The 23,673-nt window shown below is 39.5% G+C and overlaps 1 protein-coding gene across 1 annotated transcript in view; it reads left to right on the top strand.

Annotated features, from left to right (window-relative positions):
* CUL5 (cullin 5) overlaps nucleotides 1-23,673 on the top strand; it is a 95,639-nt gene that overhangs the window by 5,584 nt on the left and 66,382 nt on the right. Inside the window, 1 exon segment of the mRNA XM_038536286.1 lies at nucleotides 16,456-16,565. Within this exon segment, the coding sequence (XP_038392214.1) occupies nucleotides 16,456-16,565 (110 nt within the window).

Genomic DNA, 23,673 nt, shown 5'->3' with positions numbered 1-23,673 from the left:
GAAGTTGTCAGAGTACAGTGACCCAGAATATGGGAAACACTAGGAGACAAGAGTACAAGGGAAAGTCATGGGCTGTGAAAGGTCTTCAATACCAGGCAAAGAAGTTTGAAATAAAGTTCTGTAGATGGTGAGGAATATTTGAAAAATATGTGAGCAGAGATACTGTCAAGCCCTCAATTTATTCTCGACTCTATACATAAAACCTGTTACTCAGCATTACTTTTATGTGTATTCAAAATCTGACTGTGAGGTGGTCATGAATGAGGGGCATATGTGCCAAAGACCCCATATTCATTGAAACCTTAATGGGAATCAGTAAATCTCTGGCAAATAAATTCATTCAGTAAGTATTTAGTATTTTCTAATTCCAGCTGGTGATTTAGGCAAATTCTTGCCTTATATAGCTTATATTTCTGTTGGAGAGAGAGACAAAAAACATATAAGCAAATACATAGGTCAGATACGCTATAAAGAAAAACCGTTGGGGTCAGGGTAGAGAGAGATGGGTGTTATTTTTGATGGGCTAATCAGGGAAGGCCTCTGAGGAGATGACCTTGGACTTGAGACGTGAATGAAGCAAGGGCACAAACCATGAACATATTTAGGAGAAGATCTGCAGGTGGAGGAAACAGGAACCACCAGCGTAAAGGCACGGAGTCTGGAACATGCTTGGCAAGGAACTATATGGACGTGATTACTGAGAGGTAAATGTTGTCAGTGAAGGGTTAAGATACACAACTGCATGATTCTTTTTAATTTCTTTTCGAACATAAGTGAGATTTAGAACCTAACTTGTCAGTTTTTATTGAGTTCAGGGAAATTGCCCTTCTGAATGGGCATGTAAGAGGCACATGGTCCCTCAAGCCACCTGCCCTCATTCCTGTTCTGTTCTTGAGACATGGTTACATTTGACATGACCTAGGGAGACAAGGAATACAAGCTTATGGGTGTTGGTGAACTAAATTAGTTATTATAAATCTGTGATAAATGTAAACGTGAGCATTGTTCATGTTCTGTGAAAATAAGTGAACAATGCCATAATCTGGAGGTGCTGTATATTACTGCTATAGACAGAACCTGACACACACACACACACACACACACACACACACACACAGGGGCAGAGACACAGGCAGAGGGAGAAGCAGGCTCCATGCAGGGAGCCCGACGTGGGACTCGATCCCAGGTCTCCAGGATCACACCCTGGGCTGAAGGCGGCACTAAACTGCTGAGCCACCTGGGCTGCCCAGAACGTGACAGTTTAGAAGAAACTTTGAGAGATCAGCCATTTATCAGTGGATTAGAAAAGGGAAATTTTATACTGCAGGTGGTCTCAAGAGGACACTAGACCTCCATCTGGTGGGCAGAGAAGAAGGGTGGAGAAGACATACAGACAAAGGCAGGGGTTTCTTGCTAGATATTTTGCTACGTGTCCTGGTGAACCCAGTTGTGACAGAAAGCCATTACTTGTGCTTTGGCATATAGTAGTAGATAGAGTAAAACTTAGTGCCTGATAGGCTCTGTGAACAAGTGACAGCTCAGGTTAAAAACATTGGTCACAATACCTGTAGTATTTCCAGATAATATCAGGGATATATGATCTTTGTTAATGGAGTTCATTCCACAAATACATAGGCATTTATTCTGTGCTGGATACTATTCTAAATGTGATACAGTAGTGAATATGACAGACAAGGTCCCTAATCTTTGGAGCTTATATTCAGATGTGTAAATACTGACACATTTGGGCAGGTTTTGTAGAAACAAGCTATGATGGAAACAGTATAATCAAGAGTGTTCAGAAGATGGGGGCACTATTTTACTTACAATGAAATGATTTTTTCCCCTAAATATTGCTTTCAGCTATGTTCTTTTGAATTTTCTTCCCTGCCACTTGATTACATTTCAACTCCATCTCTAATTTTCTGGTCTTTTAAAAAAGTTCTGTAAGTCTAAATTAAAATTTTCAATCTCAAAGTCAAATTAAATCTATATGCTTAAGCCCTTGGCTGTAGATCTGCAGAGAGGAATGGGGGAAAGACAGTTTTCTTAGTTTGGTTGAGGAGGGCCTTAGTGAGGGGACATTGACACTAGACCTGAATGATCTGCATTCTCTTCTAGGCAAAGGTCTTGAGGTGCTGTGGTGAGCTTGGCTTATTTGAGGAACATGTTTAAAAGGGTAGTATGGCTGAACATAGCAAGAATTGCAAGGATTCAAATAGATGTTTGAGTTTTGTGGTTCTCTTGATTAATGGGGATTTCACAGGTGGTTTTAAAATCACGTAAGTGGGAGCATTAGTGGCTCATAGACCATATAGGAGCCCACACATTCAAATAGCCTCTTGATTTACATGGAAGACCTAAAATACACAAACTGAATTCCTTTTGTAAAGTAATTAGAATGCCATCATTGGATATAATTCATAATAGGTTAGAAACTTCACAGAGGGAACAAATACAAATCTTAAATAACCTCCCTGTGTCACAGAATATTTGGGCATGAAAACATGCAAGTGATAAAAATAATTGCTACTAATTGTGTCCATGTCATTATTTCTTGTCTTTCCTCAGCTTGTCCTTTAACTTTTTTTGTATGTTTGTCATCATGAAGATATTACAAGAACATGTACAGTAATGTAACAATTCTTCCAAATGCAACCTTTTTTTTTTTTAGTTTTTTTTTTTTTTTGTAATCTATACACCCAGTGTGGGGCTCAAACTCAAAGCCTGAGATCAAAGGTCGCATGTCCCACTGACTGAGCCAGCCAGGCACCTCCAAATGCAACATTTGACATCGTTATAAGTTGTTGTTATGTGATTGCTTCTATAGTTTGTGGTATGTTTTGTCCTATATGTTATATAGGGATTTCTGGACATTTCAGGGCAAATCAATAGGTCATCATTTGTGTTATTTTGTTGTAAAGTAAGTAATTTAAAAATCTATTTTAGTATATTTCACAAGATAGTAGACTTTTCTGTTTTTTTGACTTCTGTGTGTTCAAGCATTACTATTAGCATGGTACCAGATTTTATATGTGCACACAATTATGTACCTGCCTTTTTCTTGGGATTAAATAAAATGGAATTATTGCAGATGAACTCACTGTTTGAAAAACCACTCTTGGGGCAGCCCCAGTGGCGCAGCGGTTTAGCGCCGCCTGCAACCCAGGGCCTGATCCTGGAGACCCTGGATCGAGTCCCACGTCAGGCTCTCTGTATGATGCCTGCTTCTCCCTCTGCCTGTGTCTCTGCCTCTCTCTCTCTTTCTCTGTGAATAAATAAATAAAATCTTTAAAAAAAAAAAAAAGAAAAGAAAAACCACTCTTGAATTTCAATAGGAAATGCACAGAACTTTTAAAATAACATATTCGGGCAGCCCTGGTGGTGCAGCGGTTTAGCGCCGCCTGCAGCCTGGGGTATGATCCTGGGGACCCTGGATCGAGTCCCACATCGGGCTCCCTGCATGGAGCCTGCTTCTCCCTCTGCCTGTTCCTCTGCCCCCCCCCCCCCCGTGTCTCTATGAATAAATAAATAAAATTAAAAAAAAATAAAATAAAATAACATATTCTAGAAAGATCTATATAGCATTTTTCCTTACTGTCCTATAATATCTCCCCAACCCTGAACACATTACAGAAAATTAAACTTTTTTTTTAAGATTTTATTTACTTATTTGACAGAGAGAGAGTGCACACACGGGTGTTGTCAGAGGGGGAGGGAGAAGCAGACTCCCAATGTGGGGCTCCATCCTAGAACTCTGAGATCATGACCTGAGTCAAAGGCAGACGCTTAACCGACTGAGCCACCGAGGCACCCCCCCCAAAATTAAACTTTTCATCTGTAATTTGCTTTTTTCCTAAAACATGCTTGTTTTTCTTTGAAACGATCACTGTGGCTGTAGAAAAGATTGTAGGATTTGACCACCAATTTGCTTTATTACTGATTATTCCATTAGGGAATACTTTTTAGATATAGCTGAATGTATTTTACCTGGTTCTCGGTAACCAACATGTAATATGAAGAGATCTTGATTTCTTTGTATTGATTAGAGTACGAAAGGGAGCTAAGCCTTTTTTTCACCTATTTTTCTTTCTTTCCTTTTTTTTCCCCTTACTGTTTTTATCCTATCTCTCCTCTAATTGTTTCTGAGAAACTTGACAGTGATTTTTTTTTCCTCTTCAGCTTTGAGGGGAAACCTTAAGTAAAGAACAATTTAGTAGTAAGTATACTTTTATTATTTAAAATAAAGAGGAACAGGGAACAAAGGGAAAAAGAAATGCAGACCAGGAGTTGGAACTTCAGCATTTGCTTTTATTGGACAGTACATCCCAAATTGAACTTAGGTACTACTTCCAAACCATTCAACTCAAATGCATTCTCTCCTGGCATTTCTTCTATGGTCAGTGCCCTATCAGCTACTCAGTCAAGTAAGAAAACTGAGAGCTGTGTTGCATTACCCAATAGGCAAAAAAAAACCCCACATGTTTACGGTACCCTACTCCCCTTAAAAAAATGAGAAAAAAAGACAACCTGTGTGTGGTTATATTGATTTTTTAAAATTTTTATTATTATTATTTTTAGAATCTTTAAAATTTTAACATTTTTATTTTAAAAATTTTTATTTATGATTTTTAAAATTTTTATTATTTTTTAAAGATTTTATTTACCCATGAGAGAGAGAGAGGCAGAGACACAGGCAGAGGGAGAAGCAGGCTCCATGCAGGAAGCCTGACAGACTCCATCCCAGGTCTCAAGGATCATGCCCTGGGCCAAAGGTGGCTCTAAACCGCTGAGCCACCCAGGCTGCCCTCTAATCTATTTTTTAGAATTTAGTATCCTTTGTATTTTGAATTACATTGGGGAGTACCAGTAAGGGAGCTCTACTGATAAGTAATTTGAGAGCCTAGTGCCTTAATACTGCTCTTGTTGAGTCATTTTCAACTTTTTCTCTCATTCCTACGTCTAACTACCACCAAATCCTGATACTGTAGGAGAATTAGAAGCAAAGTAGTTAGGATAAGAGTCCTAATGTAGTAATGATAGCCAGCACTTAATATCACATTTAATTATTTCATCCACATTTCTCAACATTTTATATGTATTACTAAATTCTGTGACAACCCTTGCACATAGATAGCTTTTTTAAATCCATTGAAGCACAGAGGGTATAAGTAACTTACTCAAGGTCACACAGTTGGTAAATGGCGAAGTCATAATTCTTTTCTTTCAAAATTGCTTCATGAACATCTCACCAATAGCACCTTGCCTCCGTGTAGGGCTTCATCGTGTAATTGCTTGTATCGACTATTGTGGAGGCTTTTTGCTAGACTCCATTTCAGTTTTTCCTCAATGATTTTATAGCTGATCATTTAGGATTAAGTGTAATTATGCCAATAGCCAATGACTACATTTTCCCCCCATCCAAAGAGTTTTATTTTATGTGTTATAATCTGTTACTGTCATTTATTTTGCTTAGATTAAATACTTTCTTACTTTCTGACACAAAAAGGTGTTCCAGGATCATCTCTGCCCCAACCTTGGAATTAACATTTTCTCTAAGGAACCTTTTCATGGAATATGGTATTGAGAAATCAAGATCTGGATGCTAGGTATGCTAATTGCTATTGGGGTGTTGCTTCTCCAAGGCCCTCCCATTGGGCTGAGCTAGGACACACATGTACACATATGTATGCGTACATACACACTCGGAGCTAATTTCTTTCTTTCTTTCTTTTTTTTTTAAAGATTTTATTTATTTATTCATGAGAGACACAACAGAGATTGAGAGAGAGAGGCAGAGACACAGGCAGAGGGAGAAGCAGGCTTCATGCAGGGAGCCTGATGTGGGACTTGATCCCGGGACTCCAGGATCACGCCCTGGGCTGAAGGCGGCGCTAAACCGCTGAGCCACCCGGGGATCCCCCTGGAGCTAATTTCTATATATTATCAAAATCAGTGAGTTCATCCCAGTCCTTCCAATTCCAGTAAACTCATTTCTATCCTTTTCTCTTTCCATATAAGTAACTTCCTTCTCTGACAATGAGAAATCTCATCACTATAAGATTCATCCTTCCTGAATTATTCAGGAAGGAAGGAAAGAAGAGAGGAAGCTATTATAACATTTTTAATATGTATAGATGTAAAACTAGCTATAAATTCCTTGAACTCAGAATTCTTTGACAATTAAAATATAGTTACTAATTAAATACAACATTTAAAAACTAATGTTTAAATGAGCAACACTAGGTTGACCATTTTTAAAGCAGGATTTATTTGCAATATGGCCTATATATATAGAAATGCCTATAAATCATAAATGTATAGCTGGATACATTTTTTTATAAAGCAAAATTCCTGTATGGTCAGCACTCATATCTAGAAATAGAATGTTAAAGGTACCCTTGAAAGGCCCCTCTCTCTTGCCTTGTCCTAATCTCTAAATTGCAACCCCCTCCCCAGGGTAATCACTTTGCTGACTTCTAAGTAACTGTAGATGTGCTTTGTATATGAATTAGTGTGCACTCTTGTGACTTTTTTGCTCACCATTATGTGTGTGAGATTCCTCTATATTACTACATGTTAAATTTTTGTTGCTGTGGAGTATGCCCCTATTATGAATATTTCACATTTTATCCATCCTGCTTTGATGGACATTTGAGTTGTTTATATTTTTTTACTATTGAGTATAGAGATATGATGTATAGGTCTTTGGTAGATATATGTATGTGGCTCATTTGGAAGTATACCCAGAAGTGAAATTGTTTCACATATTACACATGTTTAGCTTTTATAGATATTGCTACATAGTTTCCTAAAATAGTTGTACTAGTTTACACTCAGCAAAAGGATGAGAGTTCTGATTTCTCTAAATTTTCTTTATACTTGGTATTGTCCTTCTCTTTTTGAGCCTTTTTGGTGGTATGTTGTGATAGTTCATTGTGGCTTTAATATGTATTTCTCTGATGATTAATGATATGTGCTTTTTCATATAGTTATTGGCCATTTAGATACTGGCTCTGTGGAGGGTCTGTTCTAGTGTTGTGCCAGGGGACGGGATTGGATTATTTTTCCTTTCTTACTGATTTTTAGGAATTTTTACGTATTTTGGATAAGAGCCTTTCTTGGATATATGTATTAGAAATAACTACTTCTTCTCTGTGGGTAGCTTTTTCACTTCCTTAATGGTATCTTTTCAGGAACAAAAGTTTTTATTTTTAATATTGTACAGTTTATCAAAAGTTTTCTTTATGGTTAGTGATTGGTTATAAGGTCATACACACGATTCAGACTCTACTTATATTAGCATCTTATTTAATTTTTGAAAACAAAATTAAGAATTTATTGTTATAGGTTTGAGCCTCAAAAATATATCCTCCTTCCAGGAGTCTGTTAACCACCATTTAAGAAAAAACTGTATTAGAATGTGAGTTTCTTGAAGATCTTCCTTTGAAAATCCCAATGACTAGCATCATTCTTCAAGTACATGAGGCACTCAAGATATTTGTTGAATGAATAAATGAATGATGAAGAAGCCCCCCAAATAAGTTCAGACTCACAGTACTGTTACTTTTTTTTTTCCCCTTAAAATTAGTTGTTTACGTTTCTAAAAATTGGGGCACTATCAGAATTTGTTTAAAAATTCTTTTCTCTATAAAAAAACTAAACATTTTAAAGGGAAGTGTAGTTTGAAATTTCTCATTTCCCTGGAAAAAGATATTTAGCTTTTTTTGAAGAAGTGTTCTCTCCTGCACCATATTTAAAGATAAATATGTCTTTTATGTAGTGGTGTTTCTGCCTTGTGGCTTTTAGATAATTGCCACTGATTTTTTATAATCATAGATTTTTTCCTGCACTTTTATTTCTTTTATTTTTTAAATATTTTTTAAGACTTTATTTATTCATGAGAGAGACCAGAGAGAGGCAGAGATACAGGCAGACAGAGGAGCAGGGTCCCTGTGGGGGAGCCTGATGTGGGACTCAATCCCAGGACCCTGGGATCACACCTGAGCCCAAGACAGTTACTCTACTACTGAGCCACAGGTGCCCTTGCAATTTTTGTTGTTGTTAATGAAATTAACTCCACGGTTGGATTCTGGCCCATAGGTTGTAAGGCCTTCTCTTACTCTTCAGGAAAGATCCAAGGAGTAGTTAAGAATAAGGCTCTAGCAGGGGCACCTGGCTGACTCATGCAGAAGAGCATGCTATTCTTGATCACTGGGTCATGAGTTCAAGCCCCATGTTGGGTGTACAGATTACTTTAAAAAAATCATAAAACCTTAAAAAGATGGGGCTCTAAAGAACTAAACTGCTCGGATTTGAACCCCAACTCTGCCACTTAATGTCTATAACCTAATCTCAGGGTGTAGTGTACAGATTTTTTAATCTATAAAGTGAGAATAATAGAATCACCAAATACAAAGGGTAGTTATAAAGATTAAATGAATTAATACTTGTGAATATTTAAAATAGTACCTGACACATAATTAGTAGTCAGATATTATATTTTTTTTTTTTAAATTTTTTTAATTTTTATTTATTTATGATAGTCACAGAGAGAGAGAGAGAGAGAGAGAGGCAGAGACACAGGCAGAGGGAGAAGCAGGCTCCATGCACCGGGAGCCTGACGTGGGATTCGATCCCGGGTCTCCAGGATCGCGCCCTGGGCCAAAGGCAGGCGCTAAACCACTGCGCCACCCAGGGATCCCAGTAGTCAGATATTATAAAGTAAAATGATCAAAGTGATGGAATGAGCTATGTTGAAGCTTATACTGAAGTTAAATAATAGAAGTTATAAATAGCTGAGCTGAAATTTATTTACAGTTAATAGATATTCAAACTACTCATCAAAATGTAAAGGAAGCTATTTAGAGATAAGCAAAAGGAAATCCTTTTATATTACAGTTATTACATTTTAAAAAAATATTTTATTTATTCATGAGAGACAGAGAGAGGCAGAGACACAGGCAGAGGGAGAAGCAGGCTCCCTGAGGGGAGCCCAATGTGGACTTGATCGCAGGACCCCAGGATCACAGCCCGAGTGGAAGGTAGACATTCAACCTCTGAGCCACCCAGGCGCCCCACAGTTACCATTTAAAAAATTTGTTGAGGGATCCCTGGGTGGCTCAGCGGTCTGGCGCCTGCCTTTGGCCCAGGGCGCGATCCTGGAGACCCGGGATCGAATCCCACATCGGGCTCCCGGTGCCTCTCTCTCTCCCTGTGTGACTATCATAAATAAATAAAAATTAAAAAAAATAAATAAATAAATAAATAAATAAAAATTTGTTGACTAACCCCAGATTAGCTAAATGCCATATATTTGCAATGAAAGAAATAGTACACAATATTGTAAGGGAATGATTAAACAAAAACAATAAAAATAAGTTTTTAAAAATTTCACCCTTCTATAACATCAGTGTCAGGCAGCCTACTCTGATTACCCCTTCCTATCTTTTTGACTCACATTAATGTTCTTAATCCAGAAATCTAGCTCTACTAGGGCTTCTAATTAATTGATTCTACCACCTTATTGTTCAGTGTTTTAGATCTGTGAGTTTATTTTTTTTAATATTTTATTTATTTATTCATGAGAGAGACAGAGACATAGGCAGAGGGAGAAGCAGGCTCCTTGTAAGGAGCCTGATGTGGGACTTGATCCCTAGACCTCGGGATCACGCCCTGAATGGAAGGCAGATGCTCAACCACCCAGGTGCCCCAGATCTGTGAGTGTATAGTTTTTTTCAAATTAGGAAACATTTTGGCTTTTATTTCTTCAGATATCCTCTCCCCCTCCCCCACCCCCCAAGACTCTGGTTATCTGTAAGTTAGGTCATTTGATGTTGTTCCACAGCTCCCTGATACTCATTTTTAGAAATCTTTTGTTTCTAGGATGTTCATGCTTTCCTCTATTTTCTTGAACATGTGAAATATACAGTAGCTGGTTTAATGTTATGCTCTACTAAAACTATCATTCATGTCATTTCTGGGTCAGTTTCTGTTGATGGGTTTTTCTCTTGATGATGGGTTCTATTTTCCTTCTTTGCTTGGTTGGTAATTTTTGATTAGATGTTAGACATTGTGCGTTTTATGTTTGGGGGCCTGACTTTTTCAAATATCCTTTAAAAATTTCTGGGTTTGGCTTTGACACAATTAAGTTACTTGGAATCAGCTTGATCTTTTTGAAGCTTATTACTTTTGAGTTTTGTTAGAGTGGGTCTAGAACAACATTCACATAGGAGTACTTTGGCTCCACTATAGTTGCAGTGCCTTTCTGAGGACTCTCCCTAACGTTAAGGAGCATTTCTACTCTGGCTGATAGGGATGCAAACTATTATGAGCCCTGCTGAGTGTTCTGTCTACTCCTTTCTAATGGACCTTTCTCCAGTCTCTGATAGTTTTCTTATATGCCTGTGCAAGTCAGAATTCAGTCAAGGGCTCAGAGGGACCTCTCTGTATATTTCCTGAGCTCCCTTTCTTGTACAGCTCTTTTTTCTGTCTGCACCACAAAGTTTTGTCACCTTGTCCTCTCCAAACTCTGGCTCCTGAATGAAACTTCCAGGCTGTTTGGATTCTCTTGCCTGTGCTGAGGCTTGGAAACTCTCTAGGTGGTATGTTAGGCATTTGCAGGGCTCAACTACAGTGGTTTTCTCAGGAAGTAGTGTCTTGTACTCCCCTTTGGGTCTCTAGTTGTTGAGGAAGGAGGGGAAGTCTGGCTGTTGTTATTCCATCATGGTTGGAAGTCAGAGTCTCTGTTGCTTACCATCCTGGTGTCTTCTCCCCCAGTGTTACCAGCACTTATTCTCTGTCCAGTCATTGTAATCACTCCCTTGAATACACTTTGACTTCCTTGCTCCTCTCTAATTTCATTTGGGAAAACCATAACCCTTGTAAAATCATCTCTCCACCTTTCTGTGGCAGCACCTGTGTGAATGTTGGAGGCAAAAAAGACACATCGGTGCTATTAAGTCCATGATCAGAGTCTATAAGTGAGCCCCACCACACGTCCATAGTCATTTATTCTACTTCCTTAGATATCTGTTTCGTATCTTTTTTCTCAGAATTCTGGCACCTCCCACCCCGTCTTCCAAGGCTTTTTTCCTTTTTTTTTGTTTTTTTTTATATCACTGAGAAATCAAAGCAATCAAAAATGAATTTTGCAGAGTGGCACTTACATCATTATCATCTCCCCTCCTACCAACATCTACTCATGCCTGCTTTGCCTCCCCCTCTCAATGTGTGATCATTTCCTCCACCTGTGCACTATAGGCCCCTTTCCCTCTTGCCTACCCAAGGCAAATTAAATTTAAATTCTAATTCTCTAGCTGTTTCCCTCCTGTTTTCCCACATCGTCAATACTATGTCCAGGAATATGCTCATCAGTATGAAAACTAAAGTAGAATAGTACTTTATCCCATCTTAAAAAATTTTTTTGACTCCCTCTCCCCTCCTCAGCTCCCGTGCCATTTCTGTGCTCTTTTACACCAAAACTGCCAAGAGTTGTCTGTACTTTTCCAGTTTTTTCTTTCTTTTTCTTAATTCCACTCCGGTCAGGCTTTTGTCCTTACTGCTCTATGAAAAGTGCTTTTATATGATTAATATGAAGTCTCTGACTTCCATATTGCTATTTCAGTAGTCCTCTTACATAATCTTTCAGGAGCATGAGCTAAGCTTGATCACTCCCCCTTTCTTGATACACTGTGTTCCCTTGGTTTCTGGAATTCTGGAGTCTTGATTTACTTGCTACCTCTGTGGTTGCTCCTTCTGTCTCCTTTCCTAGTTCTTAATGTTGGATGCCTAGGGCCTGGGTCATCTTCTCTCTTATGTTCACTGCCTTGGTCCAGTAACGAGTTTTAAAACCTATCTGTACTCCAGTGACTTCCATATTTTAATTTCCTGACTAGGCCTTTTTTTAAAGTTGTAAAGCTACTTATGAAACTGCCTATTCGACATCTTCAAAGGGCTGTTTAGTAGATCTGTCAAATGTGACCCGTCTGAAACCAAACACCAAGGCTTTCCTTCTTAGTCTGTTCTGTGTGCAGTGTTTTCCATTCCAGTTGATGATAATGCCGTGCTTCTTGGACATGTCAGATGACAACTGAAAGAATTCAGTAATGAGTTTGATGTCCTTGATTCCAGGGAAGATGATCAATGGGTTGAGGGAGTACAGTGTCTAACAACCTGTGGAGCACTCTTCCTGAAGGATTTGGGGCAAGGGCAAGTTTTATAGAATGTTAGAAGAGGCAGTACTGAAGCAGGGCCTGATTGATTAGAACATTGGCAACATATAAGGCAAGCAGGGCCTCTTCTAGAGTAAAATAAGCTAACTAAAACAGAGTTGGAGGATGGTGATTGATGTTAGGTTTCCTTGGCAATGAGGTTTTCCCACAAGTACAGGTAGACTTAAGTTTAGATTGGTGACATGGGCTGGGCTACTAAAGTGGACTTCATTTTGTGAGTCTTGATAGATGAGACAAAAGCCTTAGAGTCATATTTTACTCTGTTCTTTCATCCCAGATGCATTGGGAAATCCCTACTTAGTGCCACTTTTAAAACAAAATGTAACTACTACTCACTACCGCCTTTGCTGCTATACTGGTCCAAGTCACTGTCACTCTCACCTTGCCTCCGAAACTTACACTCAGCTTTAGCTTTTGCCCCTCGTAATGTATTTTTAACATTGCAGCCAGGAAGTTATTTATTTATTTATTTATTTATTTATTTATTTATTTATTTTTTATTTATTTATTTATTTATTTATTTTTTTAGATTTTTATTTATTTATTCATGAGAGACACAGAGAAAGAGAGAAAGAGAGAGGCAGAGACAGGCAGAGGGAGATGCAGGCTACATGCAGGGAGCCTGACGTGGGACTCAATCCTGGATCCCCAGGATCAGGCCCTGGCCTGACGGCAGCACTAAACCGCTGAGCCACCTGGGCTGCCCAGGAAGTTTTTTAGATGTAAATCAGTCATGTCCCTGCCTGCTCAGAATCTTTTCTTTGTTCCTCATCTCACTTATAATAGAAGCGAATGTCTTTATAATAGCCTTCAAGGTCCTGCAAGATCCAAACCTCTTTTGCTTCCCTGACTTCATCTGCTTACTCTCTCGTCCATCCTTACTTTGCTCTGCCTTGAATGCCTCAAGCATGCTTCTCCCTTAGGGTCTTAAGGGTGACTGCTTCCTCTGCCTGGAATACGCCTCCTTCAGGTATCCCTCGTGGCCAGCTCCCCACTGGCCTCCTTATAGCCCAGTTGTATGTTTGAGAAGAAGAAAGCCTGCGAGGGGATGAGTTGGGCTGAAAGGAGTAAAGGATAGAGGGGCAGGGATATGGCAGATGTTGAAATCCTCTTGGTGAAAAAGAGCCAGTGGTCAAGATAGTCTTAGATATACTAACCATTGGTGAGTTCAGCCTATTGTTACTCTGAGTAAAAATGAAAGCAGAAGCGACTTTGTAGCAAATTAGTAGAGATGAGGAGGGCTTCAGTTAGCCAATGGAAGTGTTTACAAATCAGAGTTCATAATTTGAAAGACTCTTCACCTATTGAGAAGGCATACTCTTCTGTAGATAGTAGATTTGGTGTCCTGCTTAATTATGATTTAATGATATGCTTTTCTGTTTAACGAAAAATAGGCCAGAGAATTGCGTGAGCATTTTTTTGGCTATAAAAGATTAGTAGAAAACATTCAATTTTCAAATTCCTCCGTTAGTTCAGTATTAGGGGAAAATGTTTCTGAAGTTAATCTTGTGTATTTCATCAAACAGGAGAACCAAAATGTGTTTCCTGTTATTTTGCCATCGCTAATAGGTTTCAGAGTCTAACCAGTATTTAAGTTACTTCAAACACCTGTTTACTCCAGTCTTCTGTGCCTTTTTGATTTTTAATTGCAAGATTTATACATGTTTAATTTTATGAATTGCCAAAATTGCTAATGGAAATAGACTTAGTTGACATTATAAAGTATCCTCTAATTAAGAGGATATATAATGATTTTCCATGTCATAGTCAAGAAAACATTCTATGGTTCTTTCATATTTGCATGCTCTTCCCTCAGGGGGAACAGTAGAAAAAGTGAATTCAGCCATAAAGTTAATACACAAATTTTATGCCATAGTATTACAAATCTGACTCTGAATTTTTCCATAGCCAACACTTAAGAGCAAGGTTACTTACATGATTCACTGAAGTCTTTAAGGTAAAAACAAACTAGGTGTTCAAGGGACAAAGACGGCTAATTCCAGTGTAAAATTTTGAGTGAATATCACTTGTGGGTGCTTATTATAAGAATATTGTGATTAAAATAGGTACCTGGGGCAAGACAGTCTAGTAACTTTTAGGATCATCAGTGTTCATGGATATAGGATGTGAGTGCAATCTGGCTGTGACGGCTGTCACCTCATTGATCAGGGTTGATTTAGCTGATCTGGCTGCCTAGGCGGGTGTCCCCTCCATCCCTCACCACTCCATATGTGTGCCTCCTGAAGCTGCACACTTGGTTGAAGAGGATGACCTGCCCCAATGGAGGAGGACCGTTCTTTGGTCAAGGGTATACAAGTAGCTGTACGTCCCTGCTAGAACCTCCAGACAAGCTCTCAGGGTCCATTTGTAGGAGAACATAGGGTAGTCAAGGTTCCAAGACTTCAGACACATTCAAATGCAGCCCTGCATGTGACCATTTGCCTTTCTTAAGATGTTTAAAAGAAAAAAAAAAATTGTCCATGGATGTAAGAAGTATCACTTGATTTTACAAGAATTCAGTGTTAGTGCTTCTTAACCTGTTTTTGGTCATGGGCCCTCTAACATTTTTATATATTTTTATCATGAATTTGCTAAATATACTGATTGTAAACTCAAGAGATTCTGATCCAATAGGTCTCAGTTAAGTTTTAGAAACTTATATGTGAAACTTCCACAGTTGGTGATACTGATGTAGCTTCTTGTTAGACCACATGTTTAGAGACCTCTTCTGGGTTATAGTTTTAGGGAGTTGGCAGAGTCCATGTAGTCAGTCTAGAACCTTAACTGATACAAGTGAGCAGCATCTGTAGCAACGTTATATAGTAAAAACAACGAGTTTCATAGGTGTGTTTGGAAATGTTTCAGAGACATGTTAGGAAATGAATGACTTGTGTGGAAATTTATTGGTGAAAGCTAGTCACGTGGCCACAGAAGTAATGACTGAACACATACTTTCTCTCTTTTTATAAATGTGAAGAGTTGATAACACTTTTTTCTTAATATTCAACCACTTCACATTCATGGGATAAACCATATGTGATTATAAAGTATCATTCTTTTGATATACTACTTGTTTAACTTGCTAATATTTGTTTAGGATTTTGGCACCTATGTCCTTGTTGAATTTGTCTAGTTTCCATTTCTTGTGCTCTTCTCACCAGTTTGGTGTCAGGGTTTTTGTTAGCATTAAAAAAAGGGATGGATATTTTTCTGGTTTTGTGGTTTTCTCAGTTTTCAGAGTTTATATAGACTCTCAGTATACTTTTTGTGGGGAATTTAGGGCAACTATAAAATTAGAAGGCACAGTCTCCATACAGAAGAAAGACCACCCTCACTTCTGATACCAGCTACAAGTTTGGAGGTTCCCAAAACCACCCTTAGGTTCAGTAATCCATTAAAAAGACTCCTAGATCTTACACACTTATAGATCATTGTGACTTATTAGGGAGAAAGGATACAGATTAAGATTCGCCAAAGAAAGAGACATACAGGGCAGAGTCTAGAACGGTTCCAAACAGTGCTTTTGTTGTCCTCTCCACTGTAGTCCTATCGCATCTCTCTCTTGGCCTTAACGTGTGACAGTATGTATGGAATATTGCTAGTTATGGAAGTTAACCCAAGGTGGAGGTCAAACTCACAACCCCAAGATCAAAAGTCATCTGCTTCACTTACTAAGCCAGCCAGATGTCCTTGTCCAGAGTTTTTATTGGGGCTTCATTATGTAGGCATGACTGGTGGATTGCTTGTGGATAATCTCCATTTTGGTTAACCCAAAATCACCTCCCAAAGTTACAGTGGTGTTTCTGGATTGGTCAGCTCCAACCCTAGGGACTTTATGGGTATGTCCAGTTCCCTTCCTGAATCACATTTGTAAGATTATCCAGTTTGACCCAAGGTTATGAGGCAAACAACAACTTCGTATCAGACACACATTCCGAGAGTGCAGAGATTACCTACCAGAAGTCAAGGGCAAAGACCAGACCTTCTCCTTGGGCAAGGCCAAATTCTTTATACATTTGTACAATTAATTTTTGTTTTTATGGTGTCTTGCTATGATTTCTTGAAACCAAATTAAGTGTATAGGGATTTCATTACAGAAAACTGTTTTAAATTTTGAAACTTGCATTTCTCTAGTTAGCTCTTAAAAGATAAAAATAACGGACACTTTTGATTTAACTGCATTGAAATTAAACTACTTATCTTTTTTTTTTTTTTCTTTAAGAATAAAGGTTCACTTCAATTTGAAGACAAATGGGATTTCATGCGCCCAATTGTTTTGAAGCTTTTACGCCAGGAATCTGTTACAAAACAGCAGTGGTTTGATCTGTTTTCGTAAGTAATCCATTAACTCTTTTTGCTAACATAAAGGAGATTTTGGAGGTGCATTTCTATATCCAAATGGAATGCTGACTCTGGACTGTTTACCTGTTTACAATTATTACTAGTCCGAGGCCTCTTCTACATTCAGTGATTTGTTAGAGGGATTCCATCACACTCAGAGCTGTGGTTTATTACAGCAAAAGGATACAAAGCAAAATCAGCAAAAAGGAATCCCACATGGGATAAAGTCTGGGGAAAAACAGGCACAGGCTTCCCAGAGTACTTGTAGAATCATACAGGACACGGTTTCTCCTGCAATAGGATTGACAACAAATGTTATCTGTTAACTACCTGAGCAGCTATTGTAGACTCAGTAACTAGATTGTTGTTGTTTTTTTTTTTTTAAAGATTTTATTTATTTATTCATGAGAAACACAGCAGAGAGAGAGAGAGGCAGAGACACAGGCAGACGGAGAAGCAGGCTCCATGCAGGGAGTCTGATATGGGACTCGATCCTGGGACTCTAGGATCAGGCCCTGGGCCAAAGGCAGGCGCTAAACTGAGCCACCCAGGATTCCCTCAAACATTTTTAAAGGGGGGTTTCTGTCACCTCCCACACCTTTTGTCCTGATCATTTATCTAGTGAGCAGCCTAGAAAAGATCTCATTTTTAGAGGCAGCTGTGTTCAACAACCAAATTGCTCTATTTAGGTATATGTACAAGGAGGGTGAGGTGAGGGTGAGAGAAGTAGAATCAGGTTATTAATCCATTGTTGAAAAGTGAACACAAGTCAGTCACAGTGAGGCATCGCTGTGAGGACGTCAAGAGGAGTGGGTCCTGTCCTCCCCCTGACAGCTTTTGGCAGTGACTGCGAGTTAGGAATGCAGTTAGTGTCTGCATTGGGTATAGAGAGTCAGTCAGCTGCTTAACTTCAGGTGTCTCCATCAGAGAATAGCTCTTTCCTGTAGCCAGAATCCATGATGTCTTCAGTTTATGGCTCTGCAAAGGGTGTCTGAAATTTGCAGCAGTCCTCACGTTAGCATCCTGTTCACTGAGCATATGCTTGCTTTAGTTCAGCACAGCTTATGTTGAGCTTGAAACAACCAGTAGCAGACAGTATCAAGTTTCAGCTCAGAATCAGATCCAGGCAATTAAGATCTGTGAATTCAGGATTTGAAAAAAGAGAGCAACTTTTCTGCAGCAGCAAAGCCAACATGGCTACAGACACACAGTCATGTTCCAAGTGACAAGCAGGACTTTTCTAAGCCCTTTTTATCTTAGCAGTCTTAGAGTCTGAAAAACATGCACATCAGGCTGGAAAATCATCAGCCTTTAAGGGTCAGACGTCTGATTTCACAGGAGCTCAGTGGCAACTAAAAACTGCTTTTTAAAACTCCAAAAGTGAATTTCTGTCTTAAGATTTCCTTTGATTTAATATTGTCTCCCTTTTCTCGGACATACCAATAGGTAAAAGTAATAGTAAATATCACCTGTTATGGAGACTTTTTCTGTTTATTCAAACACTTTAAATTCTAGTCTCCTTACCAGCAGCTCAAAGCAAATTGTGTCCACTAAGTTTTGGGGGGACAACCTTTCCTGATAGGTACAATCCCTGTAGTACTTCTGAAAGTACAAGCATATAACATTTTACGTCCTTTTGGATCATATATCCAGATACCATTGCCACAAAATACAAAGCCATCTTTTTAACCTCATCTTTCTTCCCATTATAAATGTATTCAACCCCCTAGCAGCATTGATAGCGTTAATGTTACAGTTTATGGGGGATCCTGGATGGATTGCTTCAACAGCCCGGGGGCTGAAGAGACAGCTGGAGTGGTTTCCTCTCCCTGGAAGCACCCCACCCCCAGCATTTCCTCCCCCCCTTTTTTTTTTTTAATTTATTTATTCATGAGAAACACACACACACACACACACACACAGACAGAGAGAGACAGACAGAGACAGGCAGAGGGAGAAGCAGGCTCCATGCAGGGAGCCTGACATGGGACTCGATCCTGGGTCTCCAGGATCAGGCCCTGGGCTGAAGGCGGCGCTAAACCACTGGGCCACCGGGGCTGCCCTCCTCCCCTGGTTTATCTAAGGCTTTCCCCAACCCTGGAATCCGACTTAATTATTAACCCTGGAATCCGACTTAATTATTATTTCCTCCTGGCTCAGTGGGAGAATAATGCCAACATTTGACATTTTTGGCTCACCCAAAGTTTAACATTGGGCCTTTTCTCTTCCTTGTTGGAGGTAAGAACAAAACCAGCGGTATCACCCAGGCCGTGCTTTTTCTCCTGTCATTTGAGTCCACATGGCTCAGACACAGCCAGAGGATTGAGTCAGCCAACTCTCCAGGGCTTAGAGTCATATTGTTTTCAGCTTTCCTAGGTAACTCTTCTCTCTTAAAACATATGTAACTCAGATGCTGTTTCATACCATAGATGATTTTATAGCCACCCAGACAGCAGCGGTTCATTGTTCAATCACTTTTTCCTTTTACCACATGGTGCTTTCATCGTCTTTCATTAAGTCCCAGCTGGCCTAGTGAATCTTACTTCTGACACCTTGAACTTCGGTGATTGCTAGGAATACTCAGGAGGCTCAGCATATAGTCGTATTCGAGGCTATGATTTATTACAGTAAAATGCAAAAAAGATATGGGTGACAAATCCAGGGGATACCAGGTGCAAGTGTCCAGGCATCCGCTCCCATTGGAGTTACTCAGTAGATATTTAATTCTCTAGCAACTGATTGTGACAGCACATGTGTAGGTCTAGGGCAGTCACATTAGGTAACCTCTGCCTGACATGAACTGAAGTTCCACACTTCTAGATGACAAGCAGGTGTTCAACATAAATCAGATTGTTTGCCTAAGTATTTAGGTACAATGGGTGATTCTTATCAGGAAACAGAAACTGCAAAATCCAAGTTCCCAGAAACCAGCCAAGGGGCAGCCTTACAAACATGTCTTCCTAAGGATAGCAGTCTCAGACTTGCTCTAACTTTTCTGTGTGTGCTCTAGTGGAATACTAGAGTTGGGAGTTGTAGGTGTGTGACTGAATAATCCACACACATTAAGCTGCTATGCTCGTTTTTCTCTTTATCACATAAGAAAAGTCTAATTTCCCTAAGTAGTGTAGAACTTGTTGCATATTAATTAGCTTATATGCATAGTTCTGCCTTTTGAAAAGTAAAGTTCAATAAGAAACAGCTAAGTCCTTTTAGAATTACAAAGCATTCATGTATACTTATATTTTTCTTTATTTTTTTAAAGATTTTATTTATTTAAGAGAGACAGAGCATGCACAGGCAGAGGAAGGGGCAGAGGGAGAGGGAGAAGCAGACTCCCCACTGAGCAGGGAGCCTGATGCAGGGCTCTATCCCAGGACCCTGGGATCATGATCTGAGCTGAAGGCAGACACTTAACCGACTGAGGTACCCCTACTTATATTTTTCTTAAATTATTTGATTCAACTATTTTATGTTGAATGTGGTGGGGTTTTTTTTTTTTTGGTTTTTGTTTTGTTTTTTGCCAATTTGTGTTGATAATATTTTATCATCTAGAATAATGCTTATTTTCTGTGCACTCCTGACTGGGAAGAGCATGATGTTCTCTGCTTAAAGTGTATTTTTTTTTTTTTAAGATTTATTTATTCATGAGAGACAGGGAGGGAGGGAGGCAGAAGCAGAGGGAGAAGCAGGCTCCACACTGAGCAAGGATGCAGGATTTGGATCCCAGGACCCTGGGATCATGACCTGAGCCAAAGGCAAACGCTTAACCAACTGAGCCACCCAGGCGGCCCTTAAGATGTATTTCTAAGCAGAAATAGTGAGTACCTTTGTACTTGCTCTAGTTAATGGTCTCATCCCATCATTTTTAAATATTCTTGATCTCCTTGGAGTTACTCAAGGCAGCTCAATATACAGCCCTTTTAGGTTAAACAATTCTTGTATATCTTATCATATTATCACCAAAAATGCAAACCCTACGTTAATTAAAACCTTTAAAATTCCAGGGGCACTTGTGTGGCTCTTGGTTTTGTCTGAGATCATGATCTCAGGGTCCTGGGATGGAGCCCCATGTGAGGCTCTGTGCTCTGTGGGGAGCCTGCTTCTCCCTTTCCCTCTGCCCCTCCTCCCACTTGCACTCTTTCTCTCTCTCTAAAGTAGATAAATCTTTAAAAAATATATTTTAAAAAACTTCAAAGTTTAGCCTATTTGATCATGTAAATTGATAACATTTAGGTTGCTTATATCTTTCTAAATTTGAGGAACTAAAATATTATTGTTAAACTCCCTTGACAACTTGCTCCTTTTCCCCCCTCATATATCCTTTTTTCTCAAGAAGAGTACTTCTGGCATTCTAGGTGGTTATAAAAGATTGTTCAGCATATTGTGGGATGTTTATCACCTCTAGCCTTCATCCTCAGACACTCTAGTAGGGGACACTCCCTGTACACCCTCACCCTTCATTAGTGAGACAGACAAAAAAAAAAAGCTCTGGTACTTTTCCAAGTGAGCTTTTATGGGGTGTTATCTCTCTCAGTTGAGAACTGCTGCTCTAGATACGTACTTTGGTTTGACTTTGGTTAGTGAAATTGAAGCTAGAATTAAATCATAAATCATTTTCAACTTGTGAGACCTTATTTTTATTTTATTTATTTATGTATTTCAGTAGGCTCCACACCCACTGTAGAGCCCACCATGAGGCTTAAACCCACAACCCTGAGATCAAGACCTGAGCTGAGATTAAGAGTTGGGAACTTAATTGACTGAGCTACCCAGGCCTAAGACTTTATTTTTAAGAAATTTTATCTTCACTATAAATTCTTTTAAAAAAAAAAAAAAAATTCTTTTTTAAAAAAATAAATAAACATTATTAGAGAGAGAGAGAGAGAGAGAGATCATATTGCATGAGCAAGGGGAAGGGCAGAGGGGGAAGCCGATTCCTTGCTTAGCAGGGGACCTGACATGGGGCCCGGTCCCAGGACCCCAAGATCATGACCTTAGCCAAAGACAGACACTTATCCAACTGAGACACCCAGGTGCTCTTTCACCATAAATGATCTCAAAAGATGTTTTTCTGTGGGTGCCTGGGTGGTACAGTCATTTGTGCATCCCAACTCTTGGGTTTGGCTCAGGTCATCGTCTCAGGATCCTTTGGAATCAAGCCCTGCATCAGGCTCCACATTCAATGGGGAGCTGCTTGAGAATTCTTCCTCTCTCTCTTCCTCTGCCCCTCCTCCTGCTCACATACTGTCACTTTCTCTCTAAAATAAATAAATCTAAAAAAAATTACTAAAAATGGGGATCCCTGGGTGGCGCAGCGGTTTAGCGCCTGCCTTTGGCCCGGGGCGTGATCCTGGAGACCCAGGATCGAATCCCACGTCGGGCTCCCGGTGCATGGACCCTGCTTCTCCCTCTGCCTGTGTCTCTGCTTCTCTCTCTCTCTGTGTGACTATCATAAATAAATAAAAATTAAAAAAAAATTACTAAAAATGATATTTTTCTTGTTCCTAAGTTGGTTTGGACATACTTTCTCCTCTTTCATCTACCTCATCACCATCATGTGAGCTGACTTCTTGTGTACTCCATAAATGTTGGTTTCTTTTTTTTTTTTTTTAAGACTCTATTTATTCATTCATGAGAGCACAGAGAGAGAGAAAGAAAGAGAGGCAGAGACACAGGCAGAGGGAGAAGCAGGCTCCATGCAGGGAGCCTGACATGGGACTCGATCCCAGGTCTCCAGGATCACGCCCTGGGCCGAAGGCGGCACCAAACCACTGAGCCATCCAGGCTGCCCTAAATGTTGGTTTCTTTCAGAGTTCCATTTTTAAAAATTCTTTGAGTTCTCCTGTCCACAAAAGTGATCCAGATTATTTTCCTGAGTTGAACTTCCAACTCAAAGGGCCTGTTGTTTTTCATACATATCTGTCTCTTAAGTTCTCTAAGTATTCCAAATTTATAATGATAAAAATGTGTTAACTCATAGCTTCAAACCAAAAACCTGGAAGCTACCATCAGCGTCTTATTTTTTTTATTCTCCCATATTCAGTTCATTACTAGGTTTCATATATTTTTATTAAATATCTCTTGAATTGACCTTTCCGTCCCAGCTTCTTGCCCCACCACCATTTCATCTGAACAATTACAGGAGTCTTCTGCCTTCCTGTCTGTCTTCTTTGCTATGTCTCCATGTATCAGTTGTCCATTACTGCAAACCAATTACTCTCAAGGTTAGCAGCTTGAAATACTGCATGCTTTACCCTGTTACAGTTTGAGGGTCAGAAAGCTGGGAGCAGCTTGATGGGGCGGTGTAACTCAGGGTCTCTGGTGAGCTTGCAGTGAAACTCAGCAGCACATGTGGGCCTAGAGTTAGTCAGGGCTGAGTGACATTGCAGGTTACGGGATTGCTGGTAGGGGTGTGTTCTTCCCTAGCTGTGTGGTTCGTCACCATGTAGGGCCCTCCGTAGGGCAGTATACAGTGTGGCAGCTTGCTTTCCCCAGAGTGAGAGAGGGTATTCCCGAGACAGAATTCATGGTATTTCTGCCATAGTTGTGGTAGTAGCAAACCATCACATGGGTTCATGTGCTATTACTCAAACAGGTGCTTGTACACAGTAGGAGGAAATGGTACACGGGTGTGATTACCAAGAGACTGGGGTCATCAAGGGCCATCTTAGAGGATGGCCATACCTCAGAGTTAGAGGAAGCAGAGGATGCAAGCTTTAGAAAGAGTTCTTTAAAAACTCTATGTTAGAGAGGAAGAACATGAAAGAACTTAAACTGAAAATGAAAGTCAAGTAAAGAAGAGATCTTTGAAATAAAGGATAAAGAGCTGAAACATAAAAGAAGACCACATCAGTGATTGGAAAAAATAAAAGCAGAGTTCTCCCTGGATGTAGAGCAAAAAAGAAAGTATGGAAGATAAAATAGAAATTAAGAGATATGGAAGGTAGATCTAGAATTGTGTAAACTTGTACCAGAAGGAGAGAAGGTATAGTCCAAAAATATAAGGTGGAAACTCCCCAGGTGGAAATTTCTGTCCCTTCCCACCCATCCCCACAAGTCTTAATTATTGAAAGTGATAGAAAACATGCCAAGACATATC

The sequence above is a fragment of the Canis lupus genome, chromosome 5, assembly GCF_011100685.1.
Source record: "Canis lupus familiaris isolate Mischka breed German Shepherd chromosome 5, alternate assembly UU_Cfam_GSD_1.0, whole genome shotgun sequence".
NCBI classification, from domain to species: domain Eukaryota; kingdom Metazoa; phylum Chordata; class Mammalia; order Carnivora; family Canidae; genus Canis; species Canis lupus.
The sequence above is the reverse complement of the archived record's forward strand: the minus strand, read 5'-3'. Positions and strand labels throughout refer to the sequence as shown.